The following is a 25209-nucleotide window of genomic DNA, read 5'->3' as shown; positions in this document are numbered from 1 at the left end:
AACCAGTGGATCAATGAAGCCCTTAAGTTAACAGGCTTATTCTCATGAATGACATCTGAATATAAATATATCATAATAGTCCTTGCATTGTTTCCTTAATGCTGTGCAATAGGCAGGGTAACAACTACTAATTTTTAAACATTAGGTATGGACAAGCAGGGGATTAGCCCACTAACTTAACACTTTCCAGGCAGACTTCAGATGTGTTATGCAGTGAATACAGCTTTATGTGCATCAGCCTTCCTAATGCCTGCCCAACTGCCAAGGACGGGTTAATTTCAACATGGTCTGGCAGATTCTCAAATTCACCTACCTGACAGTTGGGTTAAAATTTAGACTTGTGGGCTGGCAAGTTTTACATCTAACCAGTCCTATGATCTCGCTGAAATTTTTGGGAGTTTCATACCCTGCAAACATGATTGTGTTTGCTTGTTCCTGGTGGAGTGTCAATCCCATAAACACTATGTTTGTGCTGTCTTGTTCTTGGTTTGGTGTTTTAAGTTGTAAACCACAAACATTTCTGTTGTCTCATCACTGTAAAATAGCCATCACATGATGTTTCAGTACATTTATTTCTTACAATGTACATATCACCCATCTTCCACTGACCAAGCTGTCTATATACAATTTACACAATTATTCTGACCCACATCATCAGTGAAAGTCCTCATCGAAGTTGTAGTCGCCATCTGCATCCACATTGTCTCCAGAAAATCCGAACGCTGATGTTAATGCATCAGACAGGCTGTCAGCAACTTTACCTGGGACAAACAATAATGTCACTCCTCATGGCGTTTCATCCAAATATATCTCACACTTGCTTTAACTTGATATTTGCCTAAACAGTTTCATGAACCTATTGTTGAGAAAAATAGCTGTATAACTAAACAACAGAAACTGCACCAGTATATTACCATACAACATATTCATGTTCCTAAATGGAGACATCGCTAAGTTACTGCTTCAAGTTAATTGTTATTCAAACTCATTTGTGGATACTTTATACATGTGACAGTGATTTCATACAAACATATACTGACATCCCTACAGTATTAAGAACCCCAGTGTCTTTAAAACCACTTGCCTACTGTCCTTCCTACTTACCATCTCTCTTCCTCTGTTTCTTCATCTTCTTGAAGTCCTTCATCCTCTGCTTGTTGAGCTGAAGTATGTCCGTTTTCTCAGCAACCCCTTTTTCCTTCTTTGCCTTGGCCTGCCTACCTGTCAACACCTGTGCAGATGACTTGATGGACGATGCCAGACTACTGGGGAGTGACACCTTCACATTTAGCTGAAATGACATAAATACCATATAGACTCTCCATACAATAAAAACTAGATCAACATAAAAAATCTGAGGTAATACCAATGTTTTGCTAAATGGTGAAAACAAAAGGAAAATGTTCTTGTGTAATTTGACATTAACATTAATTGGGGTTGAGAGGTATGAGGTATGTTGTATGGAACATCTAACACCAAGTGTATCAAACGATATCAACACTGACCACACATACTACATTTACTGTTATGAGCGAGTTTAGTTTTACGCTGCTCTCCGCAATATTCCAGCTATAGGGCGGCAGTCTATAAACAATCAAGTTTGGACCAGACAATCCAGTGATCAACACAATGATCACAGATCTGTGCAAATGGGAACCGATGATGTGTCAACTAAGTCAGCAATCTGACCACCCAATACTGTTAGTTGCCTCTTACGACAAGCATAGCCACCTTTTATGGTAAGCATGGGTTGCTGAAGACCTATCCTACCCCGGATCTTCACGGGTCATTTACCATTATGTGAAGAAAAAGAAAAACATTCCTGGTTTTCAGAGTACAATGATTGGCCAAAACTTTCAAAACAGAATAACTTGTGTCAGAGTAGGTGTACATAGTGTGAATATCTGAAATCCCAAATACCCCAAACTTGGGGATATGTGTGACAGCATATAGATATTCATGTTAGTTTCTACACATATAACTCCACAGAGTTCTATAGTACCTCCTGTTCATCTACGTCCTCCTCCACATCACTTCCTTCCATGTTTTCAACTTCATCATCATCATCCTCATCCTCATCATCACTCTCCTCCATCTCTGCATCCTCCTCATCAGCGGGCAAGTCACTCTCCTGGACAATACCTTTCACTGGGCCCAGAGATTCCATCAACACATGACTGCTGCTCTTCGGTTTTAAACCTTTAGAATGTAAGATGCAGGATAATACAAAGAATGTGAAATGATGATTGGTGTGAAAACTTGTACAGATACATATGAACCAGTATCTAAACATCCAAAGCAGACATGAGACTCCAGTACCTGGGACACTGGTGAATATAGATGTATTTGAGGATCTTGATGAATCATCCAAGTATACGTAGTTATTTTAGTGTAACTTAGCACAGCAACTTGTACAAGTCTGGATCAAACAAACCAGTGACTTACCCCTACTTATATGAACATAATAAATAAGCCACAGATTAAGATAGGTCTTATGAACATCACTGATTTGGTCGGCTCATACCCAGTCACATTATGTGTCACATATCTCTCGCCAACAGAACCAGGTTGTAATCTCTACTAGCAGGATCGGAGATTTACCAGTAGAGACTCCAACTGCAATCTATACCGGTACACACTCCGATTCTACCGGATCGCAATCTCTACCCTGACCTGACATATATATGATGCCTAAAGTGTACACTTATAAATATACACAAAAAGAAACCTGAGGCTATTTCACAATGTACAGTGTTGTAAAACGTTTGTCTTTAATTCATATTTGTACCCAAGTAGCTCAAAAAGACTTAGGTTATTTCTCATGTTGAGCTGTGTGTGAACTTACTTTGCAGTATTTTGGTTTCTTCCTCCTTGATGTCCTCAATACTGAAGGCCTTGCCCATTTCCTGCACCAGCTCTGCACTCAGGTGGGTGGGCAGGCTGGTCTGCTCTGGAGGGTGGGTGTAGTAGGTGATCTTGCCACTGAAATACCACACAACCTATGACTATGTCTGGTACAACTAAATTGCTGTTACATGCTCTTAAAGAGTAGGAATGCCCAAGATATGCATGGTATTAACCTAACATTTGTTTCAATGCCCCACAGCATAAGTGATCTTGTTGCCAAGACTCTTTTCAGGTCTGGGAGTAAGGATCATCTTTGCGATAAGATCCCTTTGTGCATGAAGGTCCAGGAGACACTTGCTTTAGAAGGCTACTCAGAACATGTAAGATGTACAGGTAAAACACAAATGATTTTACCATTCCTTGCACAACACCTAAATGGCAACATATGTGTTGCAACAAGTGTGATCAGAGGATGACATATCCCCTCCCTCTATCCCATTCCCCACCCCCGCACATATTTGAAAGGACAAATCATCTGACAGTTACTTGATGCTTATTATTTAAAATTATTAACAATTCAAAAGCAAATTGTCATTTACTTGTTTACTGAAATCAGATATTTAGCTAAACATGGCCAGTTCAAAGTGTCACTTCTTTGTCAGCACTCACTAATAACTAAAATTACAGCAATAACATGGGTTCTGGTTCAAGAGAATCAAGCAGTGATGGCACCAAAGATGCTCTGTCATCCTGAAATTTGCCATAAATGGTGCTAACGAGGACCTGCAGGTACATACGTGGTCCAGTCCTGTATGACACTCCTAGCGGCCTTCTCCACATCAGGTACTCCTCCTTTCTTCAGCTTCCCTCGTCGCCGTGCCAACAAGGACAGGAACTCACCAGCACCATTGTAGTCTGGGAGGTTGTAGTGTAACATCAGCTGAAAGGAGTAAGCCACGGTTACAGATCAGATCATATTAACTTAACATGGTGAAGGAAATGGTCATAGAAATATGATGCTAATTTCTGCGCCTACAATCCAATGCGATGTTGCTCTCTGGAGTTACATTATTACCCTGATGGAATTGTACTTTCAAAGCGGCTGCTAAACACGAAGCGCAATCGTATAGCTCTGTACATCCACTTTTCAGGTACACATTTTAAACAGCTGGGCGGACTGAGTGCCATGTGAACAAAAAGCCTTGCCCCGGGACACAACACAGTATGAGCTCCAGGTCACAAATTTTGATGTCTCCCTCGGAACCCAAACCAGGGCCACTGCGTGATAGGCCAGCATGCTGACACTACACCACTGTGCTCCACTGCTACACAAATATTCTTCACTATACATGTAACTGAGAGCTCTTTCGAGGCAAATATAGAGATTTTGTGGTTCAGAGACCCCAACACAGCAGCCTGTGATAGTTTTCACTTTGTGACACTCTCCAACGACCAAGATTAGCCTTTTGATATATATGACAGAGGTTTACAATACATACCTGCTGTTTGCTGCACCTCTTCAAGATAGCTTCAACTGGTTCTACAGGATCTGCTAACTGCTCTATCTTTAACACAGCAAGTGTGGGGCATCAGTACAAACTTCTAATCTAAATCATGATCAATTTTAGTTTGATTTTTTTGTTGTTTAATGCAGCACTCAGCAACATTCCAGTGGCATTATGAAAATAAAGGGAATTCTGGACCAGAGAATCCAGGGATCAACAGCATGAGCATCTATTTATGCAAATTGGGATACGATGACACATTAAGTTAAGTGAAACAGAGTTGGGATTCAATACATGATGCAGCTGTTCTGCGGTACAATAGAAAACTGGTAGAACAGTAACATAAAAATGTCCAGCAATTAATGTTTATCCCTGGGACTAAGAACAGTAAAACAGAGACATATCCATCAAGTCCACTTAATTCATCCATAATGGTGAATTTAATCTGTCACATATTTGATTCTGTGTCAGGCCTGTTATATTTACGGCCAACTCCTGTAGACAACAGTTCTCCCAGTAGGTGGTGTGTGACAGATGTGTTTAATGTCAACTGTCAGCATTTCACACAGTCCAGTTTTGACATCTCCTACAGTAGGGAGCAAAGTCTTGCTGTGTCAACTCTGTTTTAAGTCTGTGTCTTACCTTAACAACATTCCTGAGTACTGTGACGGTGTCCGAGGACATCTGTGCCATGACCACACCTGGACTGTCCAACAGCTTGATGTGTTTGTCTAGCTGCACCTCCTGCATTGACCTGCAAACAGAAACACAACCATCAACGCACAATCAGACAACCATCACTATGCAACCACACAACTATCACTACACCACCAGACACCCATTACTGTACAACCAGACAACAATAACTGTACAACCAGACAGCCATCACTACACTACAGACAGCCATCACTGTACAAGATGGCCATTACTACACAAACTGACAACCATCACTGTACAACCAGATAACCATCACTGTACATCCAGACAACCATCACTGTACATCCAGACAACCATCACTACACAACCAGACAACTATCACTGTACAACCTGACAACCATCACTACACAACCCAACCACCACCTCACATACAGCTTGAAAACGATGTGAAAATCTACAACGAAACATCGCTCAACATAATAAACAAGAAGTTGTAATCCATAGAGCTGTATGTTTCATTTTGACTCACCAACTTCAAGAATGCCCATTAAACAAGCAGAGAACCACGACTGTACATCATACTAACCATCACTGTACAAACAGCGAGTAGAGTGAATATGGCTTAATGCCACTTTTAGCAATTCTATGTCAATATCATAGTAGAGAACACTAGATATGGGGTTCACTAACTGAACCAATGTAGGGAATAGAACCCAGGTCTTCAATGTGAGGCCATTTATACATTAGGCTACCCAACTACTCACTGAACAACCAAACAACCATCACTGCACAACCAGACAAGCGTCTGACGTCAAGACAGCAAATCTGAAGGATTGGAGCCCATGGTAAGCAGATCCTGGTACCACTAAGGAATGTAACTATGGGCAGAGTTTGCTGCACCAACTTGAACACGTGACATCGTCTGTGACTCACTTTGTGATTCCTGGCATAGAACCCACGTTGCAGGCTTTTGACCTCTTCAAGCTGTTGATGATGCTACTCTTCCCTGTGTTGGGGAATCCTGAAACATACAAGGGGTCAGTTCCTGATGAAATACATTTCACACTTCTCTTTGGCAGTATTACCTCAAAATACAAGCACAGAAGACAGGCAGAATCACTTCCCTTTCAACTGGGGAGTTGATCTGGAGCAAGTACTTACCAACCACACCCACCCTGATAGTGGTTCTGATGTCTTGGTTACGACAGTAGTTGCCTAGCAACTTCATTAGGACCTCGGCACCCAAACAATGACTGGACTTCAGAAGGTCGTCAGTGACAGCAGAAAGCTTCATCTTTGACCGGGCCTTACAACATGCAGAAAGAATTAACACACTTGCCTTGTCACAAACATAATTGTAATGCAGGTTTTAAGCATTTATCATATTGACAAAAAGTCAAGGTGGCCTCATTGAAACTTGGAAATTTTTTCCATAAATTGTATATTTATATACTTATCCTATCTCACGTTATCTCTCTTCCTCACTTCAACCATGTGTGGAAACGTGCTGCCAGCTATGTTGGAATCAAATCTTCCTGGCCTGTGACCACCCGAGCTCTGCCCCCGCCATAGACACTTGTCAATCATCTTGCTTGTGAAACCATCTGGGCTGATCACGTGAGGACTTGTACTTGTCATTCTTGCCTTGGAGCTACCCGTAATCTGTGAAGCGGGTCAGGTTGGGTGGGCATCCATCGCGTGAGATAGGATAAGTATACGAATATACAATTTATAGCTAAAATTTCCAAATTTTCAAACTTATCCTATCTCACATTATGCATTATCCCACTGTTAGCAGGTGGTCCGCAGATTACTTACTCTCTGACACACTCCACACGTGACGATGCATTCCACAAGGAGGCCAGGACAAGCACCAACTCCCGATATGCTACTCCATACTTATGATGGGTTGCTTCAATAAACCCCTTGGCTTACACAGCACAAAATCTCTAGGGAGTGAGCGCTCTCGAAATAATGTGGTTTTCAACTGCAATTTTTGCTAGAGCGAAAGAACACAGTTTGGCAAGAAGGCCTTGTTGCCCCACGATTTATCAGGTAACCCCAGTTATCTGGCACATCCCTGCTTCGGTACTACCCCCTACAGACACCCGTCTGGAGGGCTGTGAAAGAAGGAGTAGCCCGTTTGCTCAACTAGTTTAACGTTCAGTACCAATCTCCCCAACTTACCAAATGTGAGAAATGACCTGGGAGTGGAAAGCATTGAAAGCCGTTAGGTAATCGGAAATTCAACGCTTCACTGACACAATTGCTCAGAGAGTAGAGCAAGCCCTATTATAGGGTAATAAGCCCTAGTTCCCTAGATGAGAATGATCTCATCCATATGAAAAAATACATAAGATATGGACAACATTGATATCTTACTGTGTACATAGCAAAACCGAACACAAGGAATTGCTTCATCTGCGTAGATGGGTCGACGACACATGCTGCGCCAAGACCAAAGGACCAAACTGATGGAGACCCTCCACATCCGTGACCAATATATCCCGAAGGTAGTGAGCTGCAAACACGGTATCAGACTTCCAGAAACATCCTTTCATTACTGTTTGAAGCGAGCAATTCCTGTGGAGCGCTATGGTGGAAGTGAGCGCCTGTGTCTCAAGAGGCTTTGTCGATGACGGTGGTGGAAAATTCCTAAAGCTATACGCCCATAGAATGGTGGACCTCAACCAAAAGGCTAAAGTTGTATAAGACCCTTCTGCAGTGGAAGTCGTCCAAAGTGGAATAAACAGTCTGTTACGCAGCCTGAGCCAGTCCTTAGAGGCAGCTAAATAGACCTCAATGCAGGCACTGCTCACAAGGATAGATTTTCAGTGTCTTCTGGACCCAATATGGATGACAGCGGAGGAATACTGAAGGTATGATCTGGCTGTCCTGGCATTTGGTTCTCAGCAAGGAAGTCCCACCGCAAACCAAGGAACACTCTAGCATGTCGAGACCTCTCAAAGCGTACCCAAGAGACATCTAGAGCATGTAACTCAGAAATATGCGCAGCTGTAGGCAAGGCTAAAAGGAAAAAGGTCTTCAACGCGACATGCTCAAAATCCTTCTCATTCAGGGGTTCATACTCACTCGATGTGAGATGAGCAAGTACAACGGAAAGATCCCAAGCCGCAGGTTGGAATTTCCGTGACTGGTCAGCCAGTTTATATGATCTCAAGAGAGACTGGAGCTCAGGGACAGTAGATATCTTCATATCCGACACTGACACAATAACTGTGTTAAGCGCAGCTAGGTAAGTAGACATCGTAGAGCCCTTCAGCTTCCTAGAGAATCGAAGATACTGAAAGTACTCCGCAAACACCTGAGGCGATGCCATAGTGGGAGACATCATGCTTTTCATTTTGCAGTATGATTCAAATTTCTTCCACTTGTCATCATAGATAGATCTCGTGGAAGCACGATGCACTGTTGTGATAGCAGTCGCAACACGCAAAGAATAACCCTTGGCAGTTAACGACCAATGTAAATGCGCCAAACGTTCACATGAAGTGTTAGTGGAGACCAATGTTGTTGATCGGAGTACGGATGAACCACGTCGAATCGGTCAGGAAGTGGAACTGGATCTGGTTTGGTTAGCTCTAGAAGATCTACAAACCAACTCCTCGCAGGCCAGTAGAGCGTGATCAAAAGCAGTATCATCTGCTGAGTCATACACATCTTGAGAAGTACATGTGGAAGAAGGGCCGTTGGTGGAAACGCGTATGCATTGAGACCGTCCCACTGAATTGCGAGAGCGTCTTGTTTCCAAGCCAACAATCCGGGATCGAAGACAAGAACTGGGGCAGCTGATGGTTGAATCTGGTGGCGAATAGGTCTACTGTCAGCTTCATCAATGGAAGACGAACAGTCCTGAACACCTCTGGATGCAATTTCCACTCCGTTGGGGATGGATGCTTTGCACGTGACAGAGAGTCTGAGATGACATTCTTGACCCCTGGAATATGATTGGCCCAAACCTATATTTTAGAGTCAACCAGGTCGAAGAATTGTTGCGTCCACCGTAGAAGCTGAGGTGACCCTGTTGATCCCATCAGACTGATGTGCCACTGCGTTGTCCGATTGAACCACAAGGGACGTCCTCTGTAGTTCCTGCCAATGACTGATGGCCAAGATTACTGCCCTGAGCTCTAATACATTGATGTGACAGGCGCAGTCTGCGAGACACCATTGCCCTACCACTTGCTGATCGAGAAGGTGAGCTCCCCATTCGTGTCAAGATGTATCCACGTGAGACACAGTAGACAGTGTTTACAGTGAGACGGCTGTAAACAAACTCTGCCGCAAACATTCAACTCTTGCATCCACCACAGCAGATGAGAGTGAAGCTCCATGGGTCGTGTGATCAGTGTAAACGGAACGCCCCTCCTGATATGTGGAGCCCAACAACGAAATATCATCATCCACAGGTGGAGAAACGATCAGAGATGGACATGCGTAGATGAAACGGGGAGTGCTAAAACCGTCCTTTATCTTCCTCAGGTTAGCAAACCCTGTGTCAAGTGTCGCCGCTAACTGCGTAAAACATGGCCTTGGAGGAAAAGTAATAGAACCAAAATCCATCTTCATAAAGAACGTTGATAACATGTCTGTCCGTGAAATGCTTCGCTGTTGTTGCAAATTGTCAGTAAAGATGGTGTGTCTACCACATTGATGCGGACATCTGAACTCGCCGAGCCATGAGAGGAGGGAGACGGGGTGACAGACCAATGAACACCTACCAAGTTGTGAATCGGCAAAGAAGAGGGTAATGTAACAGAAGCGTCAGGCGCTTGCTGCCGCATCGCCGCATCCAAACGCATCAAATCCATGGGCTGCGATGTTACCGTCTCCCATATTGCTGCCCATGGTCTTGTAGGTCTTGATAAAGGCGTCGATGTAAACAGCAGAGTGCTATGTAACGAACCAGTCATGCCTGAGTACACCCGTAGAGCAAGTTACTAACGGTACCCTGACAACTGCAGTCAATACATGTGAACACAAGGGGCACACTCTTAACCACCGCACTGCCGACTGTATGTGCTGAACCAACATGGGAAATAACTACTCTGTGATCAAACACCGAACCAAAGTCACCCCGAGTAAGCGCCGCATTGAACTCATACTGCTGTCGAGAAAGCAGCGCTTCAAAATACAGCGCTGCACTGGAGTGATATGGTTGAAGAAGCACTGAACCGAGACTTCTCTGTTGTTGTGGAAGCACCCCTTTAGAGTGAATCGCAGAATTGACCATAAGTGGTTGAGTGAGCGCTGCATCCAAACGAAGCTGTTGTTGAGAGCGTATCACTTCAGAGTGAATCGAAGCGTTTGCATGAAGTGGATGGGAAAACGCCAAACCAATTCCACCCCAACCATTTAAGTGAATCGCCGAATCGGACTCGATCAATTGATCTCCAAACGCATCGTGGCCTTGAGTGGCAGACCGAATTGCACTAGAGTTGTGAGTCAATGGATCGGTCGAATCGATGAATACTGTGGTGTTGTCACAATAAACGCCGGACGAAGGTTGAGATTGTGATAAAACCACCATACCTGGTGGCGACATCAATTCGCCCACGTCCCGCGAGGCCTCCGAATTACTAAGACAAAATAATCATCTCAAATTCTCACTCAGGTATGAGACTGAGGCATCATTAAAAAAAGCTTCATCTGCTGATTTCAATGATGACCGTCTAGCAACTAATTTGTGTCGTTCTTTCCTCGGCTTCTTAGGAGCAGATTGACCATCTTCTGTTCACCGACGATATCTATCAGATGACCGTCTATTAGCTACCTGAGATACAGAGAAAACTCCTCATCGTCTAACCTTTCGCAATCCACACATAAGTTGTGAGGGTCTGCCGCTGAGAAGTTCTGATCACATTGTCTGCAACATTTACGCATCTTAGATACCTTCTCTTTAGATCCACCCATGTTTATTCACAATTCCAACTATATCTCACAGAGACAACATGCATCCACACTGTGGTGTGACCAGAAAGTGAATGACAAGTACAAGACGTTACGTGTTCAGCTGAGACAGCTGCATGAGCAAGATAATTGACAGGTGTTCATGGTGGGGGCAGAGGTTGGGTGGTCATAGGCCAGGAAGATTTGATTCAACTTAGCTGACAGCACGTTTCCACACATGGTCCAGGTGAGGAAGAGAGATGCATAACATGAGATAGGATAAGTTAAAAAATATGTACTTTCAATTCTTACCAGTGAGTGAGTATAGTTTCATGATGCTTTTAGCAGTATTTCAATATATCGGGGACACATGTCTTTCCCAAGTAAACAGAAAGAACCTAATGCTACTTTATGAGCAAACTGTGCATCAAATATGTTATAAACACAGCGTATGGTTTTGAGCTACTTTCAGCGATGTTCCAGTGAGTGCTATAACCACTTGGGTACCCGACCGCCCCTCAATTCTTACTACAGAACCAGGCTTTTCCTGTTTTGGGGGCAAAGTTACTTTACCATATGCAAATTCAATTAACAGGGTTAGGGTTAGGGTAATGGTTGGGGTAAGGATTAGGGCCAGAGTAAGGATAACGATAAGTGATAGGGTTAGAATTACTGTTTTGGTTGGGATGACGTGACACTAAACTATATCCGGTATTCAGTAAGTGTACTGAAATTTCGATTTCACACATGCAACTGGTTCCCCCTTGTGAGAAACAGCAACATTTGACAAAAAAATAATGAGCAACATTATTCGGGTGTCCAAACTTATGAAACAAATTATCAGAGTTGGTCCGTCAATTTCATGTGACTCTGCCAAATTTGGTTTTGTTGCATTTATTAGATTTTGTGTTAGTGAGCAAGTCATTGGTCTCAAATGAAATCAAATGGACCGTACCTACCAGATTATCACTCTGGGTTTGTGTGGAAGCTTTGAAAGCCACTGATGGAAACTCATTGCGCAGATGTTTCAGCCAAGCCTCAACATTCTCCTTTGGAACCAAATCTAAAACAATAAATCAGCACATGATTATTAAGCAGCTAATTTAATAATGTTGTTGGTTCATGTATATCCCATGAAAAGCAGAGAATATTGTTATATGCTTAGAACAGTTGAAAGCATTAAAAGTAAACACATTCCATAGGAAAGTAGGCTTCCCTACCTCAATCCCCAACAATAAGTTAGTGGAACTCATGCATATATAGTGCCCACCTATCTTGTTCAGAACTAGCACCAGCTTCTTGTTGGTCCCACTGTTGAGCACAGCTTGCTCTACCTCTGTACACCGACTGCCAAGGGGATCACGTGCATCCAGAACCTCTAGCACTACGTCAGCTGCATCCACAACCTGTACAGGGTTTAAGATGAAGCATAAACATTCAGATGTAAATAAATTTATACAAACCTGTAGAGGTTATGAATTCTTTGAAGAAAGTCCTCTTTGGGGTACATATAAGCATTTTTATGTCCATTAAAAAAACCTACGACAGTTGTAACTATTTTTGATAATAAAATATTTACAAAACAAAAAACTCGTTTTTTGTCTTGTGAGACCACCCTTACTGGGCCTCCCAGGGAGAAATGGAAAAGAAGGTAAGGCACCCAGCCAAAGGGGGGCGGGACTAAAAAACTATCACTTAATACCACCGCCGATAAAATGGGAATGGATAGTCAGCCACCACCGAGTGCAAACATATAGTCACCTGACAAAGCTTAATCAGCTTGAGCGGAGCTATTCTGTCTACTGCAGAGAGCTGATTGACCGAACTGAGCATGCTCTCATGAGTGTCTGTTCAGTTGGTAATGACGGATGATCGTGCTTGGACGACTAACAGCAAAATAGCTATTTCCCCTTATGGAGTAAGGCTATTCTCTTAATATAACTTTAAGAGGTTTCATTATCAAATACATAAGCCTTACGGTATGTACTATCAGACGACGCAGGTAGATCGATAGGCTCAGTAATATGAAGCGAATGATCGATCTTTGGGCGGTATGAATCCGGTAATCGTATGCTAACCCGATCCTTATGGAACATAGTTCCGGGTCTGAAAATATGACGTGCGAGTCGCTAACACGTCTACCAGACGTAACCGCCACTGAAAAAGCCGTTTTCCAACTTAACAGTTGTAACGACAGGTTGGTCAAGTTATAAACAAGAGGAGTGGGCAACCATCCCAACACTCTAGACAAATTTCATGACTGGATGCAGTCTGTCCACGCCTGCAAGAAAACACTGTATCCGGCGGTATTGTCCCAAAAAAGCACCCTTAACGGGTATGTGGAAGGCTGAAATAGCCGTGGAGTAGCCTCAAATAGTAGAAGCGGCTTAAGTCGGATTCTGATCGAGACTGTAAAAACTCCAACACTTCAACTAAGGGATTGAGAATCTTCCACACCAGCGCGCATAACAGGCCCAACTATCCTCATACTGTACATTCGTGGGACCCCTCTGTGAGGCCAGAATTATGTCTGCAGCTGATGCAGGAATTCCGCTCGCTTGGAGGCGATTCCGGACAGTAGCCAGGCCACTCACTGAATCCTGGACAATGGGTGTGGCTGGCTGTTCTTGGATAGTAGGTTCGGTTACCATGGTAATAGTACAAGCGGCTCGCACTAGCGACCTGAGTATTACCGGAAACCAGTGTTGAGACGGCCACAGACGTGCAAGAAGCACTAGTAGCTGGGCTGGTTGGGTGGCAAGCTGACACAGAAATCAGGGGAATTGGTTTAAACGCCCACAACACCCTGTCCGGCCAGTCCAGTCGGCAGCAATCGCTCTCGGATGCGGAATCCGAGAACAAAAAAACGGAATCTGGTTCGTCACTCCAGAGGCAAACAGATCCACCTGGAACGACCCGAACAACTGGGAGATAATCCCGAATATCTAGAACACGTCGTGAGAGCGCATCTGTCCACACGTTGTCGACCCCTGGGAGATAGACAGGCATAACCCGTATGTTGAACTGATCGCACCATAGCAGAAACTGCCATGCCTCCTCAAGGAGCGACGGAGACACAGAGCCGCCTTGCTTCAGAATGTAGGACATCGCTGTCTGGTTGTTCATCTCTAAACGAACCACTCGGCTTCGAACCTGATCCATGAAGCCTTCGTACACGAACCTCACAGCTCTCAACTCTAGCACATTGATGTGCAAGGTCGCCTCGTGCTCGGACCATAGTCCCGACACTGTGAGGTCGCCTAGGATGCCTGTACCTTGATAATGCGCTCTTGGGACAGAGAAACCACCCCTCGGGTTGTCTCGAACCTCGCCCCAAAGAAAACCAGATCCTGCGTCGGCACCAGTTCTGATTTTTTTAAATTGATAACCCAATGTAGCCTGGTGAGAATATCCATCACTGACTGTGTGGACTCTCGACTTAGGTGTTGGGAGGGTGCTCTGAGGATCCAGTCGTCCAGGTACGGGAAACAAAAGTTGCCCTGCACCCTGGCGACCTGAGCTGGTACTAGCATGAGTTTGGTGAACACCCTTGGCGCCGTGGAGATGCCGAAGGGGAGACCATGAAACTGGTAACAAAGCCCGTCGAAGGAAAACCTGCGGTATTTCCTGAACTCGGGAAGCATCGGTACATGAGTCTTTGAGGTCGATTGATGGGAGACAATCCCCTGCCTCTACAGATGAGATCACTGACCGCAGTGTCTCCATCTTGACAGATGCACCTCTATCATGCTGTTCTTTCACGGTAACCAGGAAATAAATGGAGTAGAACCCCATAATCTCCTGACCCAATGGAACCTCTACAGCCGCCATGTCCAGGAAGAACTGGATTTTGGAACGTGGGATTGTCACCTTTTCCAGTGCTTTTGTCACTGGAATGCAGCGAATCCTGGCAAAAGGAGGAGGCTCACGCTTCCACTGTGGCATGTGGCCATCCCTGAGTGTGGACAGAACCCAGGGCTGGACGTGACTCTTCCATTTCCGAAGGAATAATGGGAGGCGGCCACCCACAGGTACTTCAGACACAAGGCAATATGTCCCAGCTGACGGCAATGGAACAATTACGGGCTAAAGGGGATTGTGTTCTTTCATGCCTATGGTGAATCACTCCAGTGAGGCACAATGTGGACTGAGTCGCTGGTTAGCTCGAGCCAAGGACCGGAGGCCGCGTGCAAGAGGTGGAGGGTTGTTCAAGTCCGAGTTCTTGAACTGACTAACAGCCTCTGTGGCCTCCCTAACTACTGTTAAAGCCCCCCGGAAACAGGACTGAGCCCAGCCGGAAAGGTAGAAACAGTAGTGCCTGCTGTGTTGCCAGTGAAAATCTGGCGACAGACAACCACAGCTTACGAAGGTCCAACATGGCACACATCTAACTCGCGCGAGCACATCGAGTCACGCGCCAGATATGAATAGACCTCTGTGAACTGCCACACAAATGTGGACAAATTAACTTCCTCGTACCCGTCTCCCGTGATACCAACTGCCTCTGCAGGGCAGCAAGGTAGACAGTGTAGCGCAACCTTAAGTTGCTGCAAGGCATTGCGATACCACTCCTCAAAGGAGCCTAGCGGTAAGCCGACGCCTGGCTGTGGCATAGATGCACTCGTCGACAACAGGAGAGTCAAATAGTGCATTCTCTCCCATCGAGTAGCGGCGGTTGAGCTCCCGGAGATCAAACCGCGAATGGCAACCCGACTGAATACTGAATAGGATTAACGACTTCGCTAATGAGCGAAGGTAATATGCGCAGCTGGATCTCGGCTACCTGGCTACCCAGGAAGACGAAACTCCGCGGGATCAGGTTCGTCAGTACTACAGTGATCCATTCGCGTACATGCCCCTGGGACGATCTAAACAAAAAGTTTCCGAATCGGCCTACCCTTGGTTCACCGAAGAACTGGGGCGTTGAACCCCCTTGGGATTGACTGCTGAAGCAGGGACCCCCGATGCACTGAGCAGAACCGAGGCAGGCTTCAAAGCCGCTGCTCGGGAACCACCAATTTGGTTGCCGGTAACCCTGAGGGACCCGTCAACAAAGACAACGGATCCAGACACACAATATGCAAAATATAAATGCACGGGCGATAATAAATTGCCAAAATACATTTAACCCAGCTACACAACAAAGAATAAGCATGTAAACGCAAGTAACAAGTGTGTACATATAATTGCGTAAAGCTACGAAAAAAGACTGAAAGTCTTGAAACAAACCTACCAATTTTGACTGGAACAAGAAAAAATGGGTTAAGACATCTTAGCATCTAAAACACACTAACAAGAAATCCGCAGGTAAAATGAGACGCAAGCGAAACACTTCCCGCACTAAAAAGAAGCCATAAAGGTCATCATCTTGCCTGCCTCATGACAGGAAGATGGGACCCGACCGGCAAAGTTACAACAATTTATGAACGAAAATTTCAGCCCAGAAATTCCCACTAATGCCCGTGCGAAAGAAAAGGAACCAGACATACAATAGCTGACTCTTTCTCCCTCATAATTCCGTAGGTAGATAGCACAAAAAACTATGTAAATGGACCACGCACGTCTTTCTAGTCAAACGACAGTATGAAAAGTGAGTTGCGAACCAGACGGCCAGAGTTACCTGCTCTTGGCTGTAGGGGGCACTGGGAGGCCCTGTAAGGGTGGTCTCACACGACAAAAAACCAGGTTTTTGTTTTGTAAATATTTTATTATCAAAAATAGTTACAACTGTCGTAGGGATTTTTTATGGACATAAAAATGCTTATATGTACCCCAAGGAGGACTTCTGAAAAAGAAGCAACAGGTCAATGATGTGAGGTCAAGTGCCACTGGTGGCTATCCTGTGGACTAGAATGAGAACCACAATATAATCAGGAATGAAGTGGGACATTTTTGCACTGACTCCTTGTTTATGGAATAGCTACACCTGTGTACCTTCTTGAATTCCTTATAGAAAGTCTTCAATGAATTCTCTACCGCCTTCCCTTTCTTCTGTGCATCAGCTGCCTTTGCTGTTTTCTGAAAGGAAAGGTTTTTGTCTTCACTCATGTACTTTAACAAGAGCAGCACATATACCCAAGCGATGTTACAACTAGGAACCAGCCCAATCGTGCTACAGTTTACCTGCCCTTTCACACCACGCTTGCCATGTTTACAGTGGTGTTTGTTAAGGGCACTGTTACCACCCTTCCCCATCACTGTCGCACTGTAGCCGCTCCCATACAACCAGAGCATGCACTATAACTCCACTATTTTATACATTATTATTCAACAGTTTCGAAGTGGCATTCCTTACCTTGTCAAATTCCTTCTGTTTCCTCAGGGCATCACTGACCACAGAGTCCAGATTTCTCTTCTTAGCCAGCAGTTTCTCTCTTTCCCTCTGTCGTTTTTGCTGTATTTTTTCTTGCATTTCTACTTTCTACATCAAACATGATACAAAACAAACTTAAGCATTCTTCTTTAATTTTGTGGATCACATTATTTTTCTTGAATCCTACTATATGTTGAATGGAAAATAATAAAACTTTGAAAATACTAAACTAATATATGTTGAGTGTTAATAATTCTTTGGTTTTCTGACAACTATGCTCTTAACATTAACTTTGGCTGGATGCAAGTGTCATCGACCTATGAAAATACTCAGGTAATAATGCATGTTAATTGTAGCTAAACTGCTGTTACACAAATCCCTGGTAATACTCCCACTAAAAACCTTGCTCATCCAGCCTGATGACCCTGGTCACCCACACTGATGACCTCACTCACCCACCCTTATGACACAGATCACCAACATTGACCACCTATGTTCACCTACTTAAGACCTACTGAAGACCTCCTCACCAAGACAGATAACCCTGCTCACAACCCTGATGATGCGGATCACCCACACTGACGACCCCACCCCACTCAACCACGCTCACCTACCCTGATGACCCTATTCACTAATATTGTGACCTTGGTCACCCACACTGACAACCCCATACACCCAGATGACCCTGCCCACCCATCCCAAAGACCCCATTCCCCCAAACAGGTGACCACGCTCTCCGAAGCCTGACGACCCCACTCGCCCAGCCTGATAACCCCATTCACCCCAGCCAGACGACCTCTCTCATTCACCCTGACAATCCCGCTCACCCAGCCTGACCCCACTCATCCAGCCTGACGTCCCCACTCACTCAGCCTCTCACCTGACCATCCTGCTCGCCTTGCCCTGAAGACGTGATTCACTAAGGATGACGACCCCTTGCAATCAACCCACACCCAAACCTGATGACCTTGCTCCACCCCTTTAACCCAGACGATGTAGTTTACCTTTGCCTTTAAATCCTCTGCCTCTTTCAGGACTGTTTCTTTAAAGGGCAGACTGTTGGGCACCCCAGGATCCTTCCTCTTCCCTGTAACCAACCATCACACACAATGAATAGTGATCTGACCAAGAGCAGTCCATCATTCTAAAACTTTCTTTGTATTTCTGGATGACATCCCCTCTGCAAGAGTTCATGACACTACAGCTGAAACAACACTTTAAGTGATGACAGACAGCAGTCTGTTCTATGTTTCAGGTACTGCAAATGGCACATGAACTACAAAACTCTGCACCATCTTATTCCTGGAAAAGGTGAACAAGTGACAGTAAGTAAAGTGAACTTACTTTTGTTAGGATTCTTTTTCTGCTTTCTCTTCACCTTTCTGTTGTGTTCTTTTACCTGGTGATAACATAAACACATTTTAACACAGACAACACCTTCTGATTGGTATTTGATTCACCAGGTATGCATCTCATCCAGTCATCATCCGCCAAACACTTTGTCACCATCAAGTATACATTTGATCTTTAGCCAGTAACTTCAAAAAGGATCGATAAAGGGTATTTTGAATGACACTGAGTGACTGATTTTGTCAAAATCTTTTAATTGGACAAACAGAGATTTTCAATAGCTCATAGTAATTACTGCCATGTAAGCTCGACCATGTCCTCATATCTTTGTGTAGGGGTAGCACAACATCTGACATTAACTAAATTACACATTTTGTGATCCAAACTCAGACCAGCAGGCCAGAGAAAGTTAACCTTGACTTTGACTTTCTATATGAGTGTCTGACGAGGATCACTGACCTCTGGCATTGTCTGTGTGCAGCCAAGCATGTAGAATTGCATGATTTGTAAGTGCTAAGCTCTGTCAAAAAGCTGAACAGAGCCTCACTGATGGCCTAAACAATACAACTTCAGAGAGAAAGGTGGTACTCTGTAAGCATCTGGGTCATTTGGACAAGAGCAAAATATTATATTTTCTGGCAGCAAAACTATTTCTGTAGGGTATATATGTGCACTTAAGTAGTTCTAGTAAGTAGCTAGGCTATGTATTATATCCAGCTATTTTTGTGGAGTATGTGAGTACGAAAGTTAGATGTGTAAGTGTGTTTGTAGTCATCTCTGTTGAAATGTTTATATCACTGTAAACTGAGTTCATGTACCATGTGTAGGTACAATGTACAATACAACTTGCTTGTTCTCATGATGCTAAGGCATTCTCATGCCAGACTAGGTGTACTTTCTGCATGACACAAGCATTTGTTCATTTGCATACCATCTAATTAATACAAACATATATTTTTGTGGCTACTCTCTTAATAATACACGAATATATTCATGAATATACTTCATGAAAAGTATGATGTTTTTTCATATAGTTTGTTGTAGTGAGCAAGAGGTAGATAAAAGCAACGTGAGGTTTAAGTTGGACATGGATCCAACCCAGTCTCTTTGTATCATCTCATGAGTCACAAACTTGATGTTACAAGGGTTTAGGTGTTAGTATCAAGTAATGTTGGAAATGTAGATTACACATCTTTACTTATGTATCTTTATATTAATGGACTTATATGCTACAGGAAGTGGAATATCTGCATGCAGCTAAATGTCCTACAACCGGCGGGACCTTTCTTGTCCTGGTGTTATATGTTTGAGTGGAGTGCATTATGCCATGACGATGAGAGACCCTGGCACAAGGCGCAAGAGAATATCCAATGTTGGGATTGCTGTAGGATTACAAATCTTTGGCCGGTACTTGGGGGAAAATCTTCATACTATTCAAAAATATAGTTTTAAGAAATCACATTTTCTTAAATTCTGAATTAAATAAGTTTCTAATTGTTACTTTTTACGAATACTCCCCGATGTCTTGAAGATCACTATCAACCTCTTAGCATGTCCTGTTCACATGTATGACATGTCCTTGGGTAGTGAGTGTGACACAGTTTTGATTAGAAGCAGATATGATTACTTTACAGCATTTCAGTTCATCAAGTGAGTGAGTGGGTGAGTGAGTGAGTGAGTGAGTGAGTGAGTGAGTGAGTGAATGAGTGAATGAGTGAGTGAGTTTAGTTTTAGGCCGCACTCAGCAATATTCCAGCCATATGGCGGCGGTCTGTAAATAATTGAGTCTGGACCAGACAATCCAGTGATCAACAACATGAGCATTGGTCTGCGTAATTGGGAAACCAATGACATGTGTCAACCAAGTCAGAGAGCCTGATCACCCGATCTCGTTAGTCGCCTCTTACGACAAGCATAGTCGCCTTTTATGGCAAACATGGGTTGCTGAAGGCCTATTCTACCTCAGGACCTTCACGGGTCAGTTCATCAAGTAGTAGCAGGTTGACGTATAGTGTAGGTTAGCCAAGTAGCCTAAAGTAGTATTTGTCAAAGACAATATTGTCTATTATGCCTTTTGTTTGTAGTTGTTGAGTGTGTGCTGTTAATGTATCATGTAAATATATTCACTTGATAATATCACTGATCGTTTGGTAAGTGTTGGACAGGATATGTTAATTACAATTTCAGACTGTCTGGTATTTATCACTAAAATACAAAAATCCTGAATCATTAAAACAAATTCTGGAGTAACTATGGTTTCACTTGAACGTGAAGTATTGTTTGACTAATCTCTCTCCACATTTCCAATGCTTTCTATACTTTGGACATACATTCTAAAGCTCTTCAGATTTTTGTAAATGCCCAAACTCCTAACGTCCAAACCTTTTTAGCAATCCTGCTTCGCATACGAGTTGTCTGCCGCTTGCTCCGGGATTCTGAAACATAGCAATACTTCGACATGTGAATCAAAAGAAATGTCCATGCCAGTGACAACAAGTACAAAACATGAACTTGATTAAGTGCTTCAGAGACCGTGAAACCAACCACACATCGACTTTGTTCACCAAGTGCCACAAAAATGGTTTAATCAACAGGAATATAACCAAAACATGGGATGAGGACTGTTATCTTCCACTAAGTTGAGAATTCTGTACACGTTAAGTCAACATGGCATGACTGAAATAAGTGTTGTGTGTATCATACATTTAGAAACCATGGTTGCCGTAAGATACCTAAATGGATTGGGTGATTTGGTTTTGTTACTAGGTCATATTTGGTTTTCATTCTAGCCATATAATATGAGTAGGCTGGTTGGTTGGTTTGCTGACTAATGGTTGACTAATGTGGAAGTTTTTCAGTCCACTGGAAAAAATACTATTATATTCTTGATATCTGAATACGGTGCTGGACACACTGACCCATGCCAGATTTATTCGGACACCTGCCATAATTTCCATAGACTTACATGTTATTTCAGAGTAGCATAAATTATTTTCATTAAATGAGTTTAAGGTGGATCTTTGTAAAATTTGACAGGCAAATGGGAAATCATCTCTGCACACATAATTTCAGTTCAGTTTCCTGACCACTATTAAACTCACTGAAGACATCACTTTTATTAATTTATGTATGGTTCCACAATGCACAATCCCACAGGCCTCCAAGGTACTGATTTTTTGCCACTGTACTCATTCGTTAGTTTCGCATTAACCCGTGAAGGTCCCGGGGTAGAATAGGCCTTCAGCACCCATGCTTGCCATAAACGTCGACTATGCTTGTCGTAAGAGGCGACTAACGGGATTGGGTGGTCAGACTGGCTGACTTGGTTGACACATGTCATCAGTTCCCAATTCCGCAGATCGATGTTCATGCTGTTGATCACTTGATTGTCTGGTCCAGACTCGATTATTTACAGACCAGCGCCATATAGCTGGAATATTGCTAAGTGCAGCGTAAAACTAAACTCATTCACTCACTCAGTTTCACATTAATTTAAGACTCGCTGTGCGCATGCGCTGAGTGTGTAAAAATATCTACTGGCTAAGTTCCACTTTGGATGTACGTTTACTGATCGTATAAATACACTCAAAACAAAATGATAAAATGATCATTTTTCACGAGTGACAACAGTTCATAGCTGACTAAATATATCGATTTACATATGCTTTTCAGTTATTGATGTCCTGTTTGGTTGCAGCTGCATCAGAAATGTGTGTTTTGTTAGTTGTGAGAAGGGGACGTGTGGGAAGAACGGTGGTGGTGAGATGTGTTTATACAAGAACTTACTGATATAAATTAAGCTATTTATTTCACTACTCCCGGTTTTTGGTGCATACAAGTATAAAAATAAGTTGTAACAGACATAAAACTATATATTTGGTTTCATTGCTCCTTTTCTTTACAGTGTTAACACTATTGGTAAATTATGACCAAAGCGGAAGTTAGCCAGTAGATATTTTTTACACGCTCTGTGCATGCACACAGTGAGTCTTAAATGAATGTGAAACCAACAAATGTTGATTAACTTGTTGCCATTTGATACATAAGCAACGGAAATTTAAACAGAAATTATGTGATTGTAGGGAAGATGATCCCTCACAGATGTGCAAAATTTGACTTTGATCCTCCGAAAATTAAATTCGTGAAAATAATTATGCTACACTAAAATAATATGTAAGCCTGAGGATTTTATGTTAAATGTCCGATTATAACTGGCAGGGGTCTGTACACTGAGGGAGAAAATGTTCAGAACCAGTCACTGATAGTATGAACAACAACTTAAGCAATATCAAAGTACACACAACCGGCCTTCAGAAGCATTGGTATCGCCAATACAGCTTATGAGTGTGACAATTACGGATAACAGTAAAAATTATGTGTACTTAATACTCAGATTGACAGCTCAGGTGAACACATAAGGTGGTTTCATAAACATTGAGACCCTTTCATTATTAGATGTAATCTACAAAGCAGTATACTGCTGTTGTCACGAACATTGGTCTTACTTAAAAATTTGTTGACCATCTTGATTCAGTATATGCCCTTCTACTTCACTAGACAGAGCCGACGATCGTAGCTAACATGTGCTCGATCCCACAATGCAATGCTCGACAACATCAACATTTTGAAAACACTGTCTTTGATTTGTTTAAAAACATCTGGGCTCACTATGCCTTACAGTTACGCAAAACAATAATATGTATACATGATATAAATTTCTTGTTGTTATATCAATCTTTGTTTTCATTCTCGTTTGCCCGTGAGCGGAAGCGTCCAAAATGGCGGCTCCTATGAGTTGAAGGCCGAATGTGATTGATTTTTTACGCACTTCTTGGCGGACAAAGACATTTTCTGAGCTTACTGTATTTTGTGTAGTATCTTGGGTCGTGGCCAAACTCCGTTTATGTCAGCAAACACAAATACTGGTATGGACTATATGCGAGTTAACTTTGTTTTTATCCTAGATATGGCAATAAGTGTCTTTCTTTGTCACTAACAGTAAAACTTATTATTTTATGCAATATACTAGATGTGTTTGTTGCGTGTTCATGTAAGTAAAACAGTTGTACAATACAAAGTTTGAAGGGAAAATACTGTCTGTAATCTCTTGAAACCCTGCAAGTATAGGTTCATAACATTATCCATAGTCGTGACAAACATACGTAAATGACTAAGTCAGTTTTCATGCATTTTTTGTCAAGTTGTGTGCATTTGAAACTTTGGTTAATACCCCCTTTCATTCTGAGGCATCTCAAAAAGAAAACAAGAAGCAGTCTTGATATTGCTATATTTCCCAATCAGCCAATACATTGCTGGACACACTACTTCATCGATGAATATGATAACCAGTATGGCTTGACAATTTTTTTTTAGTATGTTTAGGGGAAATATTGCACCATTGCAACTTAAACATTTAACATGCACAGTGTGTCCTTCAATGTATGTTACTGCCCAAAGAATTGTTTTTCATAAAGATGCTGATTTGGGTCTTCTCATGAGACGTCTTGATATGCTTTATTCACAACATGTTTGAAAATGGATAGAATATCAAGATCAGCCAATCAGCCTCTATTACCATATAATGAAATCCTTTCTATCTTTCACTTTCATCGTTAGGATTTATCTGGATCTAGTGCCTCCAATCAGCAGCAATATGTAATTAAATGGCCTAATTTCGACTTAGAGACAGCCTGATACATGTTAATAGATATATCAGTAATGTCTTGGTAATAAATTGTATGGCTTTGTAATGATAACCTGCAATTCATAGGGGATTACATGTATGTTTTAATGCTTTATCAAACTATTGAAGTATATTATTTTTGTGTGACCTTGAATACAATCTCAGAATGCAGTTTGCAAATTCAGCTGAATTTAGAAATTGTGATCATTTTAACAAAAAGCAATTTTTATCAAGAAAACAATTTTTTCCCCTATTCAGCAGAGGCACTTACTTAGGACTCCAACATAAACCCTTCACAGAAATATGCCTTTGAATATAGTATTAATATATAGCGTGTATAACAGAATATTTGCCATGTATATGCTTATGGATCATCAGTAGTCTTTGTGTGGTTTGTATTCAGTCAGTTTGCCTGCCGTCATGCCCAGTAAGCGGAAGAGAAGTATAGCGCCGGATGGCAAGGAAGAACGAGAGGATTCTCCAGCTCCTCAAGCTAAGAAAAAGAAGAAACCTCTCCAATATGACGTTGTTAGTATCTTTAATCATTTTATAATATATATAGTTACCTCTCTTTTAGCACCATAAAGTGAAGGCTTTTTTAATGAGCAAAATTACCCTTTTCAAGAACTTTCCAGTACAATCACACACAGTGTCTTACAGGGCCGGTTCTGCAAAGTGATGTTACTGCTAAAGTGACCTAATTTCCACACCTTTGCATAGGCTTACGATTAACTGTAGTTCCAAGATCAGTTTATTTTCAAAATACATTTGTAGCTTGGTGATATTGTTTAGCTTTAGACAGCTTAGATAATGTGTGTGTGAAATCAGAACATTGTTTATATGTGTTGATTACTTCAGTATGAATTGAGGTGAAACAGTGGTAACATTTGTACCGTCTACATCTTCTGAACTTGAAGACCCGTGAAGGTCCCGGGGTAGAATAG

At 42.6% G+C, this 25209-nt stretch overlaps 2 protein-coding genes across 8 annotated transcripts in view; one reads left to right on the top strand and one right to left on the bottom strand.

Moving 5' to 3' along the window:
* Positions 1 to 553: 553 nt before the first annotated feature.
* LOC137295531 (guanine nucleotide-binding protein-like 3 homolog) lies at positions 554 to 23197 on the bottom strand. The gene is made up of 17 exons (XM_067826912.1): positions 23088 to 23197; positions 20965 to 21017; positions 18577 to 18631; positions 18237 to 18319; positions 17215 to 17340; positions 16854 to 16937; positions 12190 to 12325; positions 11879 to 11982; positions 6171 to 6315; positions 5943 to 6030; positions 4995 to 5106; positions 4347 to 4412; positions 3645 to 3787; positions 2846 to 2982; positions 2003 to 2199; positions 1105 to 1291; positions 554 to 761 (listed from the first exon to the last, which is right to left on the bottom strand). The coding sequence occupies exons 1-17, from the start codon at positions 23104 to 23106 to the stop codon at positions 655 to 657; spliced, it is 1842 nt and encodes a 613-aa protein (XP_067683013.1). The 5' UTR covers positions 23107 to 23197; the 3' UTR covers positions 554 to 654.
* Positions 23198 to 23333: 136 nt separating this feature from the next.
* Positions 23334 to 25209, top strand: part of LOC137296854 (protein polybromo-1-like) — a 46263-nt gene continuing 44387 nt past the window's right edge. For all 7 annotated transcript variants that reach the window (XM_067828728.1, XM_067828725.1, XM_067828727.1 and 4 more), the window contains exons 1-2: positions 23334 to 23507; positions 24669 to 24793. In XM_067828728.1, coding sequence (XP_067684829.1) covers positions 23486 to 23507; positions 24669 to 24793 — 147 coding nt within the window. In that variant the 5' untranslated portion in view covers positions 23334 to 23485. The remainder of the gene's footprint in view (positions 23508 to 24668; positions 24794 to 25209) is intronic.

Source organism: Haliotis asinina, chromosome 9 (assembly GCF_037392515.1).
Source record: "Haliotis asinina isolate JCU_RB_2024 chromosome 9, JCU_Hal_asi_v2, whole genome shotgun sequence".
NCBI classification, from domain to species: Eukaryota; Metazoa; Mollusca; class Gastropoda; order Lepetellida; family Haliotidae; genus Haliotis; species Haliotis asinina.
This window is presented reverse-complemented; position numbering and strand designations above follow the sequence as displayed.